At 38.1% G+C, this 18,129-nt stretch overlaps 1 protein-coding gene across 4 annotated transcripts in view; it reads right to left on the reverse strand.

Moving 5' to 3' along the window:
• Nucleotides 1-18,129, reverse strand: part of MAP2K5 (mitogen-activated protein kinase kinase 5) — a 261,355-nt gene that overhangs the window by 206,357 nt on the left and 36,869 nt on the right. For all 4 annotated transcript variants that reach the window (XM_055319757.1, XM_055319756.1, XM_055319754.1 and 1 more), the window contains 4 exons: nucleotides 16,465-16,534; nucleotides 12,200-12,240; nucleotides 11,180-11,247; nucleotides 5,010-5,058 (listed from right to left, as the gene is read on the reverse strand). In XM_055319757.1, coding sequence (XP_055175732.1) covers nucleotides 5,010-5,058; nucleotides 11,180-11,247; nucleotides 12,200-12,240; nucleotides 16,465-16,534 — 228 coding nt within the window. The remainder of the gene's footprint in view (nucleotides 1-5,009; nucleotides 5,059-11,179; nucleotides 11,248-12,199; nucleotides 12,241-16,464; nucleotides 16,535-18,129) is intronic.

The raw sequence follows: 18,129 nt of genomic DNA on the forward strand, positions 1-18,129 counted from the left end.
GATTTTGTGGAATTTTGTTGGAAGAAGAGAAGGCAAAGAAGTATGGCATGTAAGCTTCAACCATTATAATCCTGACATTGTTTTTAACCTCTAATACCCAAGAGGTTGAGAATATAAGTGGAGCAGCCATCCACCGCACATCCCCAGCATTCCAACCTGACCAGGAGTGGTAGGCAGCCAACAGGGGAAGGGCTGAGAGATGTTGTATATTTTGTGTGTGTGTGCTAAGCACTGGGTAAGCAAATTCAAGGATAGAAATTTGGAATCCCTCAGATAATAAGATTATAAGAGCCTCATAAAGATAAAAGTGGTTTTTTTGGAGGGAAAATCCTAAAACTATCTCACTTAAAAAGACAGTATCCATAAAAAGATAGTTAAAATGTTTCTCCAATGTTTTAAAGTTTTATAGACCTTTGCCTGGCCTATGAACTGATGGACAGATTTTTATATTTAAAAAATCAGATTCTTTTCCTTTTCACTTATTTGGATTTTCTAATTTTTATATAGTATGCAAATGGTATTTATATAAAAAATTTTTTTAAAGGAAACCCTTTAGAGCCAAGCTCATGAACTGATAAACAACCGTTTGAGAATTTCAAATCTCTGATCAAAATGGGTTACTCAAATCTTTGCTCTTAACTATGAAGAAATCACTAACGGGATCAATTAACAGTTGAAACATTGTTGTCTTTTTTCTTTAGATAGCATATTAATTCAGCTTTTCAAAATGAAGCACAGGAACAGTGTTCGTTTTGAGACAAAGGTGGGATTTATATGTCTACAGCATACAGTATTTAAACATTACAGTTGGAAAAAAAATAAAAAAATAAAAATAAAAATAAACATTACAGTTGGGATCAAGTATCACAAAAATCACAGAACTGTACAGCATTCCAAGAGCAAAGCCCAATTAGGTCATAAAACTAGTCAGTAACAACTAGTCAAGGCTAGAACTCTGTCCCTCAATAGTCTCTGCCCGAAGCCATATCTTAGCAGCTAATGTCCTGGCTAAGTATGGAGCGACATCCTCCCCCATCACTGGCCCACAGGAAGGAAAGAACCAAAGGAAAGGCACTCACAAGTTAAAAGCAATTTCATAAGCTGTGGTATTTGTTTTTAAGAAGAGAAATGTTTCAAAGATCACATAGCTCTTTATATAAAAAGGAGGTGAAATAAAGTTTTTGTTCAAAAGAGATACTGAGTTTTTTTTTTTAAGATTTTATTTATTTATTCATGAGACACACACACACACAGAGAGATGCAGAGACACAGGCAGAGGGACAAGCAGGCTCCATGCAGGGAGCCCGATGTGGGACTCGATCCCAGGTCTCCAGGATCACACCCTGGGCTGCAGGCGATGCTAAACAGCTGCACCACTGGGGCTGCCCCAATACTGAGTTATTTTTAAATATAACTGTTTCCTTGTTTTGACTAAAAAAAGCAAATAAAAGGCAGAGAATACTAGATGTGAGAGAAGAAGTAAAAGCCATTAGAGTTATAATTACATGTCAACTGAAAGACAGCAAATGACCCAGGAGAAATGATGGGCATTGGGTTCTGCTCCACTTGAAGGAGAGTTAGGGGCTGGGAAAGAAATGTGGACTAGACAGAACAACCCACGGGTTGTGTGTGGGGGGAGGGGAGGGTGTCATGCAGTGTGGACTTCCATACAGTCTCACTTATGTTTTGGTCTTTGTGTGGGATGTAAGGTGAATCATAAGAATCTAAGAGTTTTATATAATGGTGATAATACAACTTTTAAAGCTAATTTTACAGGAGAATTCATATTTTTCTTCCTCCTCCTTTTTTTCTTTTTCACCCTTCTAAACACAACAAATTTTCCCAAAGGCAGCTGAAGTTCTCAAAAGTGCCAAACGTGCAGCAGGGTCAGAATTAGTTCTACGATCTGTATGAACTATAGCTTCTCAGTATATTTATACCTGATTTATCAAGAATAGGAAAATAGTGTAACCATCTCCTACAAAATCTAAAACACAAAAAAGAGGAAAAACAACTTTAGAGATGCAAAGGTCAAAGTCATTCATCCTTGGTTGAGGTCACTGTGCACTTTTATAATCCTTTAAGCTGACCTACTGGGCCATTTCTAATCAGTTTCAAATCAAGGACCAATGTTAAAGAAATGATACAGCACTAAAACGGAAGTGGGAAAAACACATCACAAAAACATACCAGTGGTACCCAGTGGTACTGATTTATAGGTCTCAATGAAACATGCCCAAAATATCTGATGATTTGGCTTTTTTTAAGCTAGGAAAAGAAAGGAACCCTCCAACATTAAGCGGTAAAAGAAAAACAATGTCTCCATTCCAAAGACTTTTTGTTAAATTTTAAAAAGTGCTTGATTTAATAAAATATTAATGAAATTAATGAGAAAAATGAAATGGAATTCAATTATGGATCAGCAAAGAAAATATTCTTTGCTTATTGTCTGCCTGTGTTAAGATGAATCAGTACCTATCGCTTATAAATCATTAAAATAAAAATGCTCAATTAATCCTTATTTTATATGTAAAGGTCTGACAGAAACCAAGCCTATCACTAGACCTTTGCTTCACAAATCGAAGCAATAATGGTTTCAGAAAGCAGTCACACTCTATGAGCAGACAATTGGAGAGATTTAGTAAATCCCACTTTATAGAGCAGAGACTAATCGGAAAACACAAGCCAGTCAAATGTTTCTTATGAACTGTTGACACTATATCAATGCTGAATCAATTGGTGGCATTTACTCTGAGTGACAGAAAAGAAATAAATATTTATATCACATAACCTATATCAATGAACCCAGGCAGAAAGCTATTTCTAACCTGTCAATATTTGATTATCTTGAAGAATCATGTCCCTTTCTTTTAATGATTAATATGAATTCCTTATTAAGTCTAAGTGGAGGCTAGTGGAAAGGCAAATCATTATTAATGCTTGAGAGCATAAACCACTAAAATAAAAAACTATGCTCAAGTGTTAAAGTATCGTTAAATGTGACTTACATCTTCCATATCAAGTGGTGTCAGTGCTCAACCCAGAAATTTATTGACACCACAGCTGCGCACATTACCTCACTGCAGTGCGATCTCGCTCACTCTAGTTATCCTATAGCACCAAGGAACTGAGAAATTAGTACAAGGAGGTATTAGGAAGACTTCTAAAGGTGCGTTTTTGTTTTGTTTGTTCATGTGAATGAAAGTAAATACAATGAAGGCTGCTCCTGGAAAGAAAGAAAACACCATAGTGTTGAACGTGGGGTTATCACATTCCCAAGGGAGGGCAATAAACAATCTTTAAGTGTCAAAAATCATCGTTACAACAATCTTCCACCACAGAGAACCTCGTAACTGTGACCACTAAGATATTTATGGTACTAGGTCTGTTGTCAAAACATTAGGAACATTTCAGAATGCTCATTTTTTTGTGGTGGAAATAAACTGTTTTTCATCTTTGAAAGAGGAATCTATGACAGGTTATTTTCCATTGCCTGGGTTGAACAAATGTAGTTAAAGCTTCTTAATTTATGTCAATTTTGAAATATATTTTCCAGCTGAAGAAAGCAAGTGACTCAGACATAAGTTACAATTAGTAACCGGAATGCAAGCATGTTGAAGATAAGTAAATATTCTAGGCTCAAAGTTGCTGCTTTCAATCAGGTTTTGTTTCATACGGGCTCTGAACACATCCAGGGCACTAGGGGGATGCATTTGCAGACCTCAATCCAAACCAACCTCTGGCTGCTTCAAGTCAAAAGTATAAGGTAAACACTACCTAAATTTTAAGGCCGTCAAGATTACATGCACATCACCAGGTTCTCATTAGCTGTAAACAGAATATCTAAGGACTAGAATTCACACACTCTGGATGATGATCAAATGTTGGAACCAGATCAACTTATTTTTTCTAACTGTATTCAAGAGACTGTGTGCTAAGGAAGTAGGCTTCCAGAAGCACTACCCTACAGTCACCGTTGTAAGTCATGCACATCTATTAGGCCACAAAGTTACAGGTGATATTAAAGGACAAGCATGAGGACCCAGCTTTGTCTTCTTGACGGGCTCCACTACAAGTACTTGATTCATGAAATGCCAATGAGCCTTGGAGAGGTCAGCGTGTGAAGGCACTGAATAAGCATCTGAGATAATTAAGATTTCAGCCTTCGAAACATGGACGGGAAGTGAACAGCAGTTAAGAAAATCAATAAGAGTCTTTTATTTGCAGTGACACAGATGTCTCAGTCAATAGAGCCTAATAGGCAGGCTTGATCGCAATGGACAGGCGCCTGCCTCCAAGGCTATCAAAGGGCTTCCTCTATAACAAACATTAAAACGCATTTATGTTGCTATTGAAGAATCGAGGACCCTGTAGGTAGCTTAATTTGCCAGTGTATGTTTAAAAGCACTATAATATTTCAGATGTGTCCATTTACTTGAATCAAAATTAGTGAGAAATAACTGGCCTGCAGGCCCGTTTGTCCCTCACTGGCTGGGTGAGGTCATTCAGCTTCAGGATGGCCAGTCCACCAGGCAAATCAAACCAAGGGATTCTCATGCCAAAGAATTTTAAATGCCAAAGGTCTGCTGTTACTGTGTCTCCCTAAAACGCCAGTGTTCCTTTCAGGACAAAAGAAGGAGCCAAGGTAAGAAAGTAACAGTTTTTCCTTTTCTCCTCAAAGATAATGAAAGCAGCAGTCACCTCCCGATGCAGGGCCATTTCAACAACCCGTGGGTTGACACACTTGTTCAGAACTGATTAACTTTTTTTAGACTGAGATGGCAGCAGGGTGTGTGCATGGTACTTCAATCTGCTGGGAGCGAAACCCATTAGCACAGTTTGAAAAACGTGCTGCAAATTGTTCTGCCAATCAAATTATGCCATTGTAATTCATTTATGACAAGAAGACATTCACAGGCTCTTTATCTGTATATTAAGTTTATGGATACAAAAACTGGGCAGTAACAAGTTACAGCTATGAGAAAATTTTAATATGTAATGATACCTACCTGGCCATTGGCTAATATTTTTTTCAGTTCAGCAGAAGACTTCTTTAAGCTGAAAAGGGAAGACATGATTTTTAATGGGAGGCTACAGACACCTTGGAACACCACTCAGAATTCTACACTAAAATATTTTGTTTTAGGTGTAGACATGGACTACACTCTTCACAACCTTCTTCCTACATAATTTTTTTTTTTTTGGAAGTAACTGGCCAAATGGCAAAGTTATAAATAAAAAACCTGAATTCCCTAAAGCCATAAAGAAGTCTACAGTCACAATGAGGCTAGACTACCTTATGGATGACTTCAGTGACCTTTTTTGGCTATTAGTCCCGCTGCCTTTGGGTAGCCTTTCAGCGGCTATTTTATGTGGACTCTGTCATCTGCTAAATACAAAGTACTTAATGATGCATTCTTTGTATGTTCACAGAAACAAGAAAATAGAACTTCAAAAGATAAAACAGTTTAAGTCCTGATCTTTTATTACAGTTAAGAGTTAAGAGTTACAATTCAGCTTGCTGAGAAGCAAATGTGAAGCAGAAATCAATTGTGGGACTCACTAGCTGTGCGATCTGGAACGAGTCCGTTACTTATCCTCTCTGAACTACAATTTCCTTTCTGTAAAATTGGGGAAATAGCAACGTTAAAGAGTAATCAAGAAAATTAAATATTACAAAAAGCTCATGCATATAGTAGATACTAAATAAATTTCTGCTTCTTTCTTTCCTTTTCTGTCCTATAAGTGGGAGATCCAGCTTCCAGAGTTCATTAAGAAATATGAAAATGCTCTTCCTTTGGACATCTATGATTATGTAAACACCTATGGAATAAATTTAGGAAAAGTGGCCAGGGGATGCTCTGAAGTCCTTCTAGCTTTATAATGAGTTAGACCCAAAGATATCCACTCAGTTAGTAGAGTGAGGTACAAAATAGCACCTCATTTCATCAATGTTCTAATTGGAAATTTAAAGCTTGTTAACTCTATTCTTTATCTACTCAAACCCTCTACGCATCTACCAAATTAACTCTCCTCCCTTGTGTTAAGTTACCTGCATAGATGCTTTTCTTTCCATTACACCCTCCCCTAAGACTGGAAGATCCCCAAGAACACAAACCACATCTTTATCTCCTCTATATATGCCCTTCCCGGTGACTTGGTGTGTGCTAAGTGTTTGGCAAATGGAGGTCGTGGCTTTGGTTGTGATTTATTATACAGCCGTCACAGACACACATACACACACATTCATTTGGTACCTTTAGTAAGTTATATTTGAGAGAGACCCCAGACTTCGAGTTTGACCACACTTGCTATTTCAAGTTACGATTATTCTTCTTCCTAAATACTTCTTAAACTTCTGCTATGGTCAAACACAGACTATGGAGCCTCAGTCCCTGCTTTCTCCAGATTTTATAAAACATGACCTCAACCAAGGATTCTAAACTTCAATAAGGTCCTCCCAAGTCTAAGAATTCACATCCTGAAGTGGCAGTTAAGAATTCTGTAGAATGAGGGGCGCCTGGGTGGCTCAGTTGGTTAAGAGGCTGCCTTCAGCTGGGGTCATGATCTTGGGGTCCTGGGATCCAACCCTGGGATGGGTTTTCTGCGCAGTGTGGAGTCTGCTCTTCCCTCTCCCTCTGCCCCATCCCCCGATTCTCTCTGTTTCTATCTCTCTCTCTCAAATAAATAGTTTAAAAAAAAGAATTTTGTAGAATAAGACCAAAGTAGAAACAAATATCAAAAAATAAACTGCCAAACTCAATCCAGTTAAGAAAATAATAATAACAGCTATCATTTACTGGATGATACCATGTGCCAGGCATGGTGCTAAATGCTATTACTTATTATCCTGATTTAATCCTCACAGCAACTATAGCCCTGTGGGAATAATTTATCAAGGAAACTAGGGTTCAAGCCTCCTCAGTCTGTCTCTCTTACACACACACACACACACATACACACATACTTTTTTATCCTGGGAAATATTTAGACACTTGTATTCCCAGAGATGACTCCCAATTTAACAGTTACAACTATTGTAAAAATAGAAATAACCAAACAATGCCAAGGCAAGGTTTCTCCACAGATACTCCATAATGTCATACAACTTGAAATAATAACATTTTGATTCATTGCATTTACAAAACATCTTTCATCCAAGCAACAAAATATGATTCCTTAACACAGTTTCATCAATCTTCCTAACACTGAAGATAGATATATGAAAAGTTTAATCATCTTGATTTTACAGAAGGAGAAAGCCACAATATTTAGGAAAGGCCCTGAATTGGCAGTGGGACTTGAATTCAGTAATTATGGCCTAGCAACACCATGTGGCTTAGTAAACTCAGTTTAATAAACAGTCATCCACCTAAGGCAAAAACTGATTCATGCTTTGAGAGTAACAGGAGAATGCTCATTTCATTCATTATAACAATGTCTGACTACCACTTGGTCACACTAAAAGAAAAAATTCTGGCAATTTTCCTTTTCCTCAATTTATTCAATATTTTGTTTATCTTTAATGATCACAGTGACTTGGGCTATCCAAAAATCACTTTTTAAAACATTTTAAGTTTAAATGCGATGTTATTGTAACCTTGGTATGATACTTTAAGAGGGACATTGAGACATCTAAAGAAGAGGAAATGGGTGAGGGGACTAGAAATAATGTATCGGAAAGGCTTGAATGAGTTTGGGAGAATTTAATTCAGAGACAAGAGTTAGAGGGAATATAAATTTGCTCATCCACTCATTCATTCAAGCATTATTGACTATCTCCTATGTGGCAAGCATCACACTGGGAATTGGGAATTCAATAATGAATATGCTACAGTCACTGCCCTCAAAGAGTACAGAATCTATTGGGGGACAGAAGTGATTGTAACACACAACGTGCTAACTGCCACAGTAAAAGCAGGCACCAGGGGATTAGGGAAATTCATAGAGTAGGCACCTGGTATACAGTAGGAGGTGGGCAATCATCAGAAGACGATAACAGCTTGGCTCCTCAAAGATGACCAAGACTGGCCAGACTGAATATGAAGGAGGGGACAAAAAAGGAGGAAAGCAGGAAGGGCCAGGAGTAAGAGAAAGCATGATCCACTGAGGGCACCACACATTCATCAGAAAAGCTAGAATGTCAGGTAGGAAGGGGCAAAGGGGGCAGAAGCCTACATGTGAAAGGCCACTGCTCCATTGCAGCCAAGGCTATACGCTGTCCTGAAGGTTTTGAGGTGCAATGAGCAGCTGTAAAGGGGGAATGATGGGCTCAGAGTGAGTGTCAGTAAGATCCCCCTGGCCGTGGTGTGGGGAGGGACTGCACAGAGCAAGACTGGAGGAGGAAGCCAGCAGATGTCTGCCACAGCAATCCCCAGAGCCCCAACTGCTTCAGCAGCGACAGGCTGCTGACAAGTGGACGGACTCCAGAGTGACTCGGAAGGGACAGATGTAGGAACTGATGTGGCATAGAGGGAGGCCCAGGAGGCAGTGAAGGATGCCCAGCAAGTTAGCAACCAGGTGAGTGTGGGAAAATCTGCCGAGACAGGAAAACTATAGAAGTACATCTGCAGGGAAGACGACGGGAAGAGCGACCTAGGAGAGGGAACAGCTGTGCTCTGAGGGCCAAACGAAATCTTTATAAGTGGGTGCTAAAGGGGGACCGAACTCACCTCATGACAAAGAAAGTTCGAAGACAGAGCTATGTGAAAATGGACAGGCTGCCATGGCGAATAAAGTACATTCATGCTGCAAGGCATATTCAGGAAGAGCCTGGGTGACCATTTGGCAAGGAATCAAGCACCAAAACAGAGCAGGGTGAGATGGGTGCTTCTCCACTCATTCCCCACAGCAGAGGGTGTTTTATAAACTGAGCTGGCCACAGGACTCCTGAAAACCATCTGATGGCTCACCAATGCCAATACACCAAGAGGAAAACTCAAATGTAAGGCCCTGCTGATCCAGCTCCCGTTTACCTCCTTCTCGCCTGTCACTCCAATGTTCTCCTCCCCGCCCCCATCTCTCCACACCACCCCCTCCACTCCAACCAGACTGGCCTGCTTATGAACACGGTGTGCTCCTTTTCCACCATAGGGCCTTCCTGATGCTCCCCGCTCCCTCTTAAATGCCCTCTGCTGGCCCTTACCCTCCTGCAGGCCTCAACAGAATGTCACTCTCCTCCCAAGAATGAGTCCCTGAGTAGGTTGTCTAAATGCCCAGTTTTCTGGGCAGGAATATGTTCAAAACCTGCTTACTTCCTTTAAAACACTAATTATAAGGTGTGATTGTATATATTTTTTCTGTATGTCCATTAGATAGCAAGCTGTACAGGCAGACCACATTTTATTTCTCGTGCATAGGACAGCACCTACTGAATAAGTGGCACTCAATAAATACTTTTGGTTAATTGTCAACAAGGGACATAGAACATGGCCAACCTAGGGTAGTATATTAAAATCTATGATAGGTCTCCTTCAAACTGCATTCCTCCCATAACAGAAGTCCCTACCGGAGGAAGCCACCATCACTAGCTGGGAGGCTGTCACACAGGTAAGCAAAGATGCTATACCAAAGGGCCGAGAACTACTAGATCAGACAGTTTCCAAATTTCTGTCCAACCTGGAAATTTTATGACACTCAGTGAATATACACAGTCATTCTTTAAAAACCAAGCTAATTTATTCACGCTGTTAATGCTAAATCTCAGAGAACTAAAAAGTTATCCTGCCCCATCTCCGCCTTACCATTTTTTTCAACTCTATCCTGCTTTTTATACTATGATGAAATGGGACCTAAGATACCAGGGAAAGACCTGGTTTCTCCTCAAGGCTCATGGTGAATCTGGGTGAGTAACAACTTTTCTGAAAGTAGTGGTAAAAATGAAATGCCTGGCCTTCTTTGAACTGAATGTAACAAGTGACTCTCAGCCCAGTGTCTCCACACTACTGGGCCAGGGTCAAGCTCTCAAATGAGGACTAAGAGACCTACCCCTTGTGCCCACAAGGACAGATGCACCTCCGATGAATAACCAGGCTAAATGTACTTGAAGACAGAATAAATTGCTTAAGTGGGAAACACACTCTAAAAGTCGTGTGTTCACCGCAAGAAAGCTGATGAGTAGATATCCTGACACTACAATAAAGCAATCAAGGAAGTGACTTTTGGGGGAGGGGGAAAAGGGTGGGGGACAGTAGAGAAAAAAAGGGAGTCAGAGGCGAGACTTTAAATTATCTACAGTAAAGCCCTCTGGCAAAAAGAATGAAGACTCTGGGTTAAGGAGGAGTAGGGAAGGAAGAGGAGAGACCCAAACTACATCTCAGCCAATAAAAGGCAATATTGGTTACAGCTCCAAACCCAGAAGAACCTGGACACAGAATGGAAGGGTAGCTCGATGCTGGCTTTTCAGTCACCAGTGTGAATACATACATACAGAGCATCACCTCCACAGTGTCATCTTCAGGCACAGTAGGGAAGCTTACTGGCTGAATAACCACACGTATAACTAGGATGACTCAGAATTCTATCAGCTTAAGCAGGTTGCTCCTTCTTACTTGAGGACCATGAAAATCTGGAAGTAAGATTTCAGGCCTATCAGAAGAACACTGTGAAAAGGTTCCCAAGTCTTTATTTAGTATCCTCATGCCAGTGTCGGGGCACTGTTAGCATGAATTAATGAAGATTATCTTCCTTCTATAAATAGCATCAATCTTCATATGACCAAAGATACAAAAAGAACAAAGTGGCTGGTCCATCTAAATTTTACTCCTTCACTCTTTCCTTGCCTCTTTCTAGTAAAGATGTCAGGGGATAACAATACTGCCAAAAGATAGGCAAGCAAGAAAAAAATAATGAGCCTGATACAATTTATGAACCAGATCATCAAGGCATAAATGGCACTGAGGTCAAAGGCACTGATTTTTCTGTATAAGTTGGAGACTGAAGGAGTACCATTCTATAGATCAAAATTAATAGCTGAAAATACCTCGTTCCATCTTTCTCAGTGAGGCTCTTTCTCTCAGTCAACACGTAGCTATGGTGACTCAACTGGTCAAATTTCTTCTTAGCCATATACACATTCATCTGGTCTTACAGAAAAGAAGGGTCATCCCACGGGCCTCTTCCCCACCCCCGATCTGCAAATCAGCATGCTCATGGGCACACTTCACTTGCTTGCCCTCACCTATTGCTTGGAAGTGAATCAGAGACTGCTGGGCTGCCATGTTGAGAGGGTCCAGCTCGGGTATTCACCTACAAGGAAGAAAGAATCTCCATCAGTCTTGTGTTCTGAGGACACAGTTCCAATTAACCTATAATTTGCCACAAATTTCTCATTTCACTATGAAGGTTAATTAGCTTGTTGCTAGATAGACCCACGGTTGGAGTCTATTCAGTATATAGGTTACAGAACTGTACAACCCGTATATTACATAATACACTTTTCCTGTCATTATTCAAATACTTAAACAGCATTGAACAAAGAAGAGATAAATGGGAAATTTTCAATCACCATCTAGAACTGAATTCAATTCACTGCTTTGTTTTGTTTCATATACAAAACAGAATGTTCAAAAAAAGAACATAAAGAATACATTCAGAGGTTAGTGGTGAACCTCAAGTTTTCACGCCCTTCCAAATGTAAAGCCAAACAGAACACTGTAGAATGTTTCTTATTCACTGAAAAATGAGGCCCAAATAATTAATTATAAAATGCTTGAATCTAATACAATAGCCAGCTTTTCTTTCAAATGTAAAGCTGTAAGCAGAAATCCAGAATTCAAAAGACACAGAACAAGGAAAAGACATTAAATCGATATATGATTCTAACATAAATATGTCAAAAGAAGAGGAGGGTATTCTGTGTGCAATATGCTTATGTGCTTAATTAATCACTGAATTGAAGTCTATATTTTCATCCAAATAAATCTTTGTGGACAATATACCTAGAGTCATCCTGAAGAAATGGACCAAGAAAAAATTCCAAATAATAAAAAAATATGGCACCAAAACCCTTCGATCCAAATATGTACACATACTGAGCAAATACTACAAATGAATCCCCCTCCACATCCTGTTTAAAAAAAAAAAAAAAGAATCGCTTGTCAGAGCTTGAGAAAGTGCAGTTTTATTTGACATTTCAATAAGTGGAACACAGCATTACAAATCCATCTAACTTTACTGAAACAATTATTGAAATTCGTACCTTCAGGCCATGTATGTTCCGTTCCCCAGGAGGCTTGCAGGCTGAAACAGTAATTGACTAAATTGTAGAACACATCAGGGCCATTTACAAATTTGCTCAAAATGAATCGTTTAAAAAGAAATGAGGGTGACACCAAAATTAGCAGAGAGAAATGATTGAAAAGTGGCTCCCAAGACCCAAAGTGGGAATTATGAACCAGGGTTTTTAACTTGCAGGAGTGAGCATTTATAAATGCAAAGAGCTTTCTGACACCACCTCATATAAATTCCAATTTCTGCTTAAAACATATAAAAATCAAGTTAACTGAGCTAAAATGATTAGATTCCTTTCATAATTCAAATTTCTGCAATCTTTCCTCAACTCTATTACATTGTATATCTGCTATCACTTAAACTATTTAGAAAATAGCTAGGTTTTGGGGGGAGAGGGGTAGGGAGAAAAGGGTCTTTAAATGCCAGAAAGATGGCTAGAGAATCTAAAATGGAATATTCAAGTTTGAATACCAGTTTGCACAGCAATAAGTAGTCATATTTATTAAAATACAGTGATATCATTAATTTTACTTTTTTTTTCTCAAATTTTGACATCCTCTAGTATTTAAATCTAAAGATAAAGCAGTGCCAGGCAGGAAAAATAATATTAATTTCCGGACATCACCCTGAGTTACAGGGTAGTACTTTTCCAATTCAGCAAATGCTTCTTCATCAAATGTTAAAAATACAAGTGTGTCCTACCCATTTTATAGGCTGCTTCCATCTGAAAACTACAGTGCCCTACATATTGTATGTTAAAGGGCTGTCAATTTTGATTGATTGTTTGGGGAAGGATACATTTTATTTTTTTTTCTCCTCTCTGAGGTACATGTATTCTTCCTCTGTTTCTGACAAAAAGAAAAGCAGTTTAATAATGAGAAGATGTGGATAATAAATACAGAGCCTATCAGTTGCTTTAATTTTGTATATTTTGAGTATATTCAAGTTTATTGTTATTTTCCTAGAAAATATATCTAAACCTTAATAAAGAACTTTTGTTTTTCCAAATATAAATTAAAATTAGATTCCAAACTTCTTTCCATAAAATGGAAATTAACTTTTTGAACAAAACAAAAGTCACATACATTTGATGCCTGGTCCTTGAGGGACCATTAAATACTTCCTAAGACAACACTTCACAGTATTTACACTTAAGTACCCAGTAAGTTCATGAACTTCATTTAATAAGAAAGTGACTAACTAAGGAATTAGAGACAGGCATCAAGTCTTACCTCTTACCTTAAAACATCTGCCTCGTTACTCAATTGGCTTCTCAAACCTTCATGACTGGAAATCTAAACAGTATTCAAAAAACCCACTAACCTCACATTTCCTAAAGTTATGCAGTTAAAAGTTACATAAAACTAGTAATTTTTCGGGATCCCTGGGTGGCGCAGCAGTTTGGCGCCTGCCTTTGGCCCAGGGCGCGATCCTGGAGACCCGGGATCGAATCCCACGTCGGGCTCCCGGTGCATGGAGCCTGCTTCTCCCTCTGCCTGTGTCTCTGCTTCTCTCTCTCTCTGTGTGTGACTATCGTAAATAAATAAATAAATAAATAACTAGTAATTTTTCATACTTATTAATATGTAATGTATCTTTTAACTACAGAGAGCACAGCCATGAGCTGGGAGTTACCATCCAAGGCAAGTGTAATCTTATTTGGAATGAGGAGAACACCTGATGTTAGAACAAAATTGTCTTCTCTGCTCTTTCTCACTAGTTCACTCTAGAAATTCTTTTTAGCATAGGGCCTGACCAAAGAAACTAAGGTCTGGGAGCCTCTGACCAAACATGTATTAACCCAGGTAATCTACCCAATATGTCTATATCCTTGTATAAATTTGTATTAATCTCATTTATAAAATATAGGTAAGTAAGCAAAGAGCAAGACTACAGAAAACTAAAATGAGTTGTACAGAGGTGCCTGGGTGGCTCAGTCAGTTGAGCATCTGACTTTTGATTTCTGCTCAGGTCATGATCTCAGGGTTGTAAGATGGAGACCTGCATTGGGCTCCACACTCAGCCAGGAATCTGCTTCTCTCCCTCTCCCTCTCCCTCTGCCCCCTCCCCCTTGCTTGTGCTGGCTTGCTCTCTCGGTCTCCAATAAATAAAATTGTTTGAAAAAAATCTTTAAAAATGAATAAATAAATAAAATAAAAATGGATGTTATACAATAACATCCAAGAAACCATAGAGAAGGGAGACTGAGTCTCATATTTAAAAAAATTCAAATCTGGCTTGGAAGAATTTTATTTAATGATTTATTGGAGCCTAACAGGTCTGTGTTAGAACTACATGTGATGATCACATCTCACATACTGTCTTCTTTTAAGTATCTTCTCCCTATAATACTGTTCTCTATACTCCTACCAACCCCCCTCCAGACTATCCCCATCACATTCCATGAATATTTTCATTTATATGCCCTTCCATTTTAAGCAAATTATAATTTGAACAAAATTCTTACTCAAAGAATATTGAGAATAACTTACTCTAACCACTTATGGGCTGCTATGTATTCTGAAGTTACTTAACCTCTCTGAACCTGCATATTTTCATCTATACAATGGAATCGATAATGCTTAATAGGCAGAAATGTCAAGAGAATGAGAAATGATAACACTTAAAGCAATATTAGTGCCTACAGAGCAGATGTCTAAAAACAGTTGTTAACATCATGAGAGGCAGCACAATGGTGTAGACAAGAAGACTGCCAAGGACTGGTAGCACAAAATAAAAGAAAAAAACCAAAACTTAGATTTTGGATGAAGAGAACTAAATCTTGGGGGGGGGGGGGGTAACCACAAAGACCCACAGCATCAGAACTTTCCAGGTCACTGTACTAGAGTTTGCTACAACAACAGTGATAAAGTCAGGTAGGGAAACAGTGAATGGAAATTTTCAGCTGGTAAAGAAAGTATTCTTTATGGAGAAACAATTTTGAAACTTGCCCAAATTCTCCCGTCACTGAAGATAACAAGAAATGATCTGCATCCCTTGTTACTGGCCTATGCACAGAAATGGCAACATCTGCTTTTCTTTCTGCTTTTTCTATTTTAGTTTTCAGTCTTGAGATACAACAGAAGTGGATTAATCATAATTTTTGTTTCAGACACACTATCAATAGCTCAATTTAATTTACTCACTTAGCTCTTTAATACATTATTATTAATAATGTACTAAGTACTCCCAATTCCACTGCCCACCTTCATGCTACAAAGGCATAACTCTTGAACTCAGACCTTCCTGTGGGCTGGCTGAGTCGGCTGCCTTTGGAGACTTGATCGGTGTAAATAAGAGTCTACTGGTTAATTGAGCCACTCAACTTCAGAGAGTTACAGGTAATGAAAGTCTAGAATGTTTAATTGAAAAACCCATATCATGATTATTTGTACAGTATCAGTTAACAAAGGTAAGCTTAACTTTTAATGATTTCAATTAAGTTACTTCTAGAAAAGTTACAGCATTTCCTTATCTGCTCCATCAATTAGAAAATATTAATTCCAAGTAGGGCAAAGTATAGTGGGGGAAAGACTTGATGATTTATATTAAGTGGTTAATTAAACTGTTCTTTTTTCCTATTCTTCAAATTTTGAAGGAACATTTATATTACAGCTGATCAATTGTATGTGATACAATGCTAGTTCTACCAACCTAAAATGGAAAAGGAATATTATTTGACTAGGTGATTCACCAATGCTTACCCTCATCAGCTAATATTTTTGGAAACATAACAATTAAATTCCCATTTATGAAGATTTTTCTGTTATCTGGAAAATGCCACCCCCCCAAACCAAGCACCAAACATTATCAATTCTCTCCTAAAAACCTGCAGTAAAGCTTCACTTCTGTACCAGCTGAAAGCTTTCTCCTCAACAGCAGCTTTGGCTACCATCATGAGCCACAATTTATAAATATCTGAAATTAAAGTCATTCATTTGCCTTGGTTTAGAAACCATGTGGACCCCCAAAGAGTTCTTTAAGCGAATGTAAGTATGTACTTCAAAAACAAAAAACAATCTAGTTAGTTTAATTTACTCTAGTAAATTAGATATTTTATCTGCCATAACTATAATACAGCCTGCAATCCCCACGATAATGAATACTTCTTTTGTTTTTTCAAATTAAGAGCTAAACATCATGTTATGTGCATTTAAACCTTTGGAAAACATAACTGTTGATGAAACAGTTTACTGAAATAATCATTGTTGATTAGAATTTGTTCAACATTACCTCTTGGAAATATCTGCAGAGGCTCTATTAACTGTCCATTTACTTGCTGTTCCATTACTGTGGAATAATACTGCAAAGAGATTATAGAAAGAGATTACTCAGTAATGTATGAATACTGGAACAGACACTTATGGGTTGTTTAATTCATAGTACTTTTGTAAATTGCTGGTATATACATATCAGCCTCGAGAATACTTTTTCCTATTTGCACATAAAAATGACTATAATGAGTATTCAGGATTGAAAGTCCAGTATAATGTTATCCTCCACATTGTCATTTATCTTTAAAAGTAAAAATGTTGACTAAGAATTTAGCATTTAATCTCTAGAAATATTTTGAAAATGACAAGTATTAAAAATGACACAAAGCTTTTTAGGGGAAATCTCTCAAATTGCCTCTTGTTCTTTTCTCTGGGTTTTGCAAAGCAAAATGAAGACACTTCACATTTAGCTCGGACATATGTGCCAGGTAGTAGATCAAACGTTACACATATTTGTGTAAAAAGGGTACAGATAATGGAAATCTAAACCATAGAAACTGTGCTGCAAGCAAACAAGACATGATTCATCCAATCATGACAGGATTAATATGATAAAAAGCTCAGTTTTAAGAAAACATCGTTTATGCTTCACTTATATAAATAGTATAGAGTCTATCTGTAAATAGTATAGAGTAAATTTCACTTTAAAATTCTGGGCACCAAAAGTAAAGTTCCAAATGAAAAAGCTTTCATACTCCTTCATAAACACAAATTCAATCACCAGGTTGTATTACGGTCTGATACCTGTTTTTCCTTAATTTGCTAATTCGTGAATATATGTCCACCTAACCTAGAGATGGCTTCTGTGCCCTCACTTCTTTTAACATTTGGCAAACGACAAAGTGATGCTCATGGCAGAAAAATATCAACAACAGAAACCACCGATTTTGTGTTTTGAGGGGCTGTCACACACACAGCAGATCTCTCCTTTTAACTCTTGCTGTATCTATATTTAAAACAGACACATATTATGTAGCTGCCACCTTTTTGGAAATTCTTCCTTGATAATCATTACTTGCTGACTTTCCTAAGAAGTCTTTTTTTTTTTTTCCTAAGAAGTCTTTTTTAGAAGACACAGACATACATCTTCCTAATGCTTTTATGCATATTATTGCAAAATTAAGGTTTTTGTTTTTGTTTTTAGAAATAAAGGGGAGCTATGTAATTCTACATCATCTTGGGAATCACAAGTTAACAATCTAAGGCCCTTTGTCCTAAGAACAGATAAAGTGGATTTCTGATAGCTATGGACTGATACAAGTGTACCTTGCTCTCCAAGGGCTTCCAAACTGTAAAGGACGCCGATCCTCTCCTTCTATGGATGTAACAGCCTATATACATACGGCATAAACATGTGTGACATACACTCTGGAATACATACTAAGCTGAATGTCTTTCAGGAGACTATATTCCTTAAAACCTCAGAAATATACCGCTCGCCATTACTCAAACAGTGATGACAAGTAAATGAAATATCCATCATGTAAGCTGTCAACCTTTTGGGACGGCAATAACTGTTAACAAGTAGTCTGGAAAAATTGTCCGAAAATGACTTGTCCTCGGCACACAAGTATTCGAGGTTTCCATGGAAAATTAAGATGCCAGTGGCTATTTGGAACATTGC

The sequence above is a fragment of the Nyctereutes procyonoides genome, unplaced genomic scaffold (genome assembly GCF_905146905.1).
Source record: "Nyctereutes procyonoides isolate TBG_1078 unplaced genomic scaffold, NYPRO_anot_genome, whole genome shotgun sequence".
Lineage (NCBI taxonomy): Eukaryota > Metazoa > Chordata > Mammalia > Carnivora > Canidae > Nyctereutes > Nyctereutes procyonoides.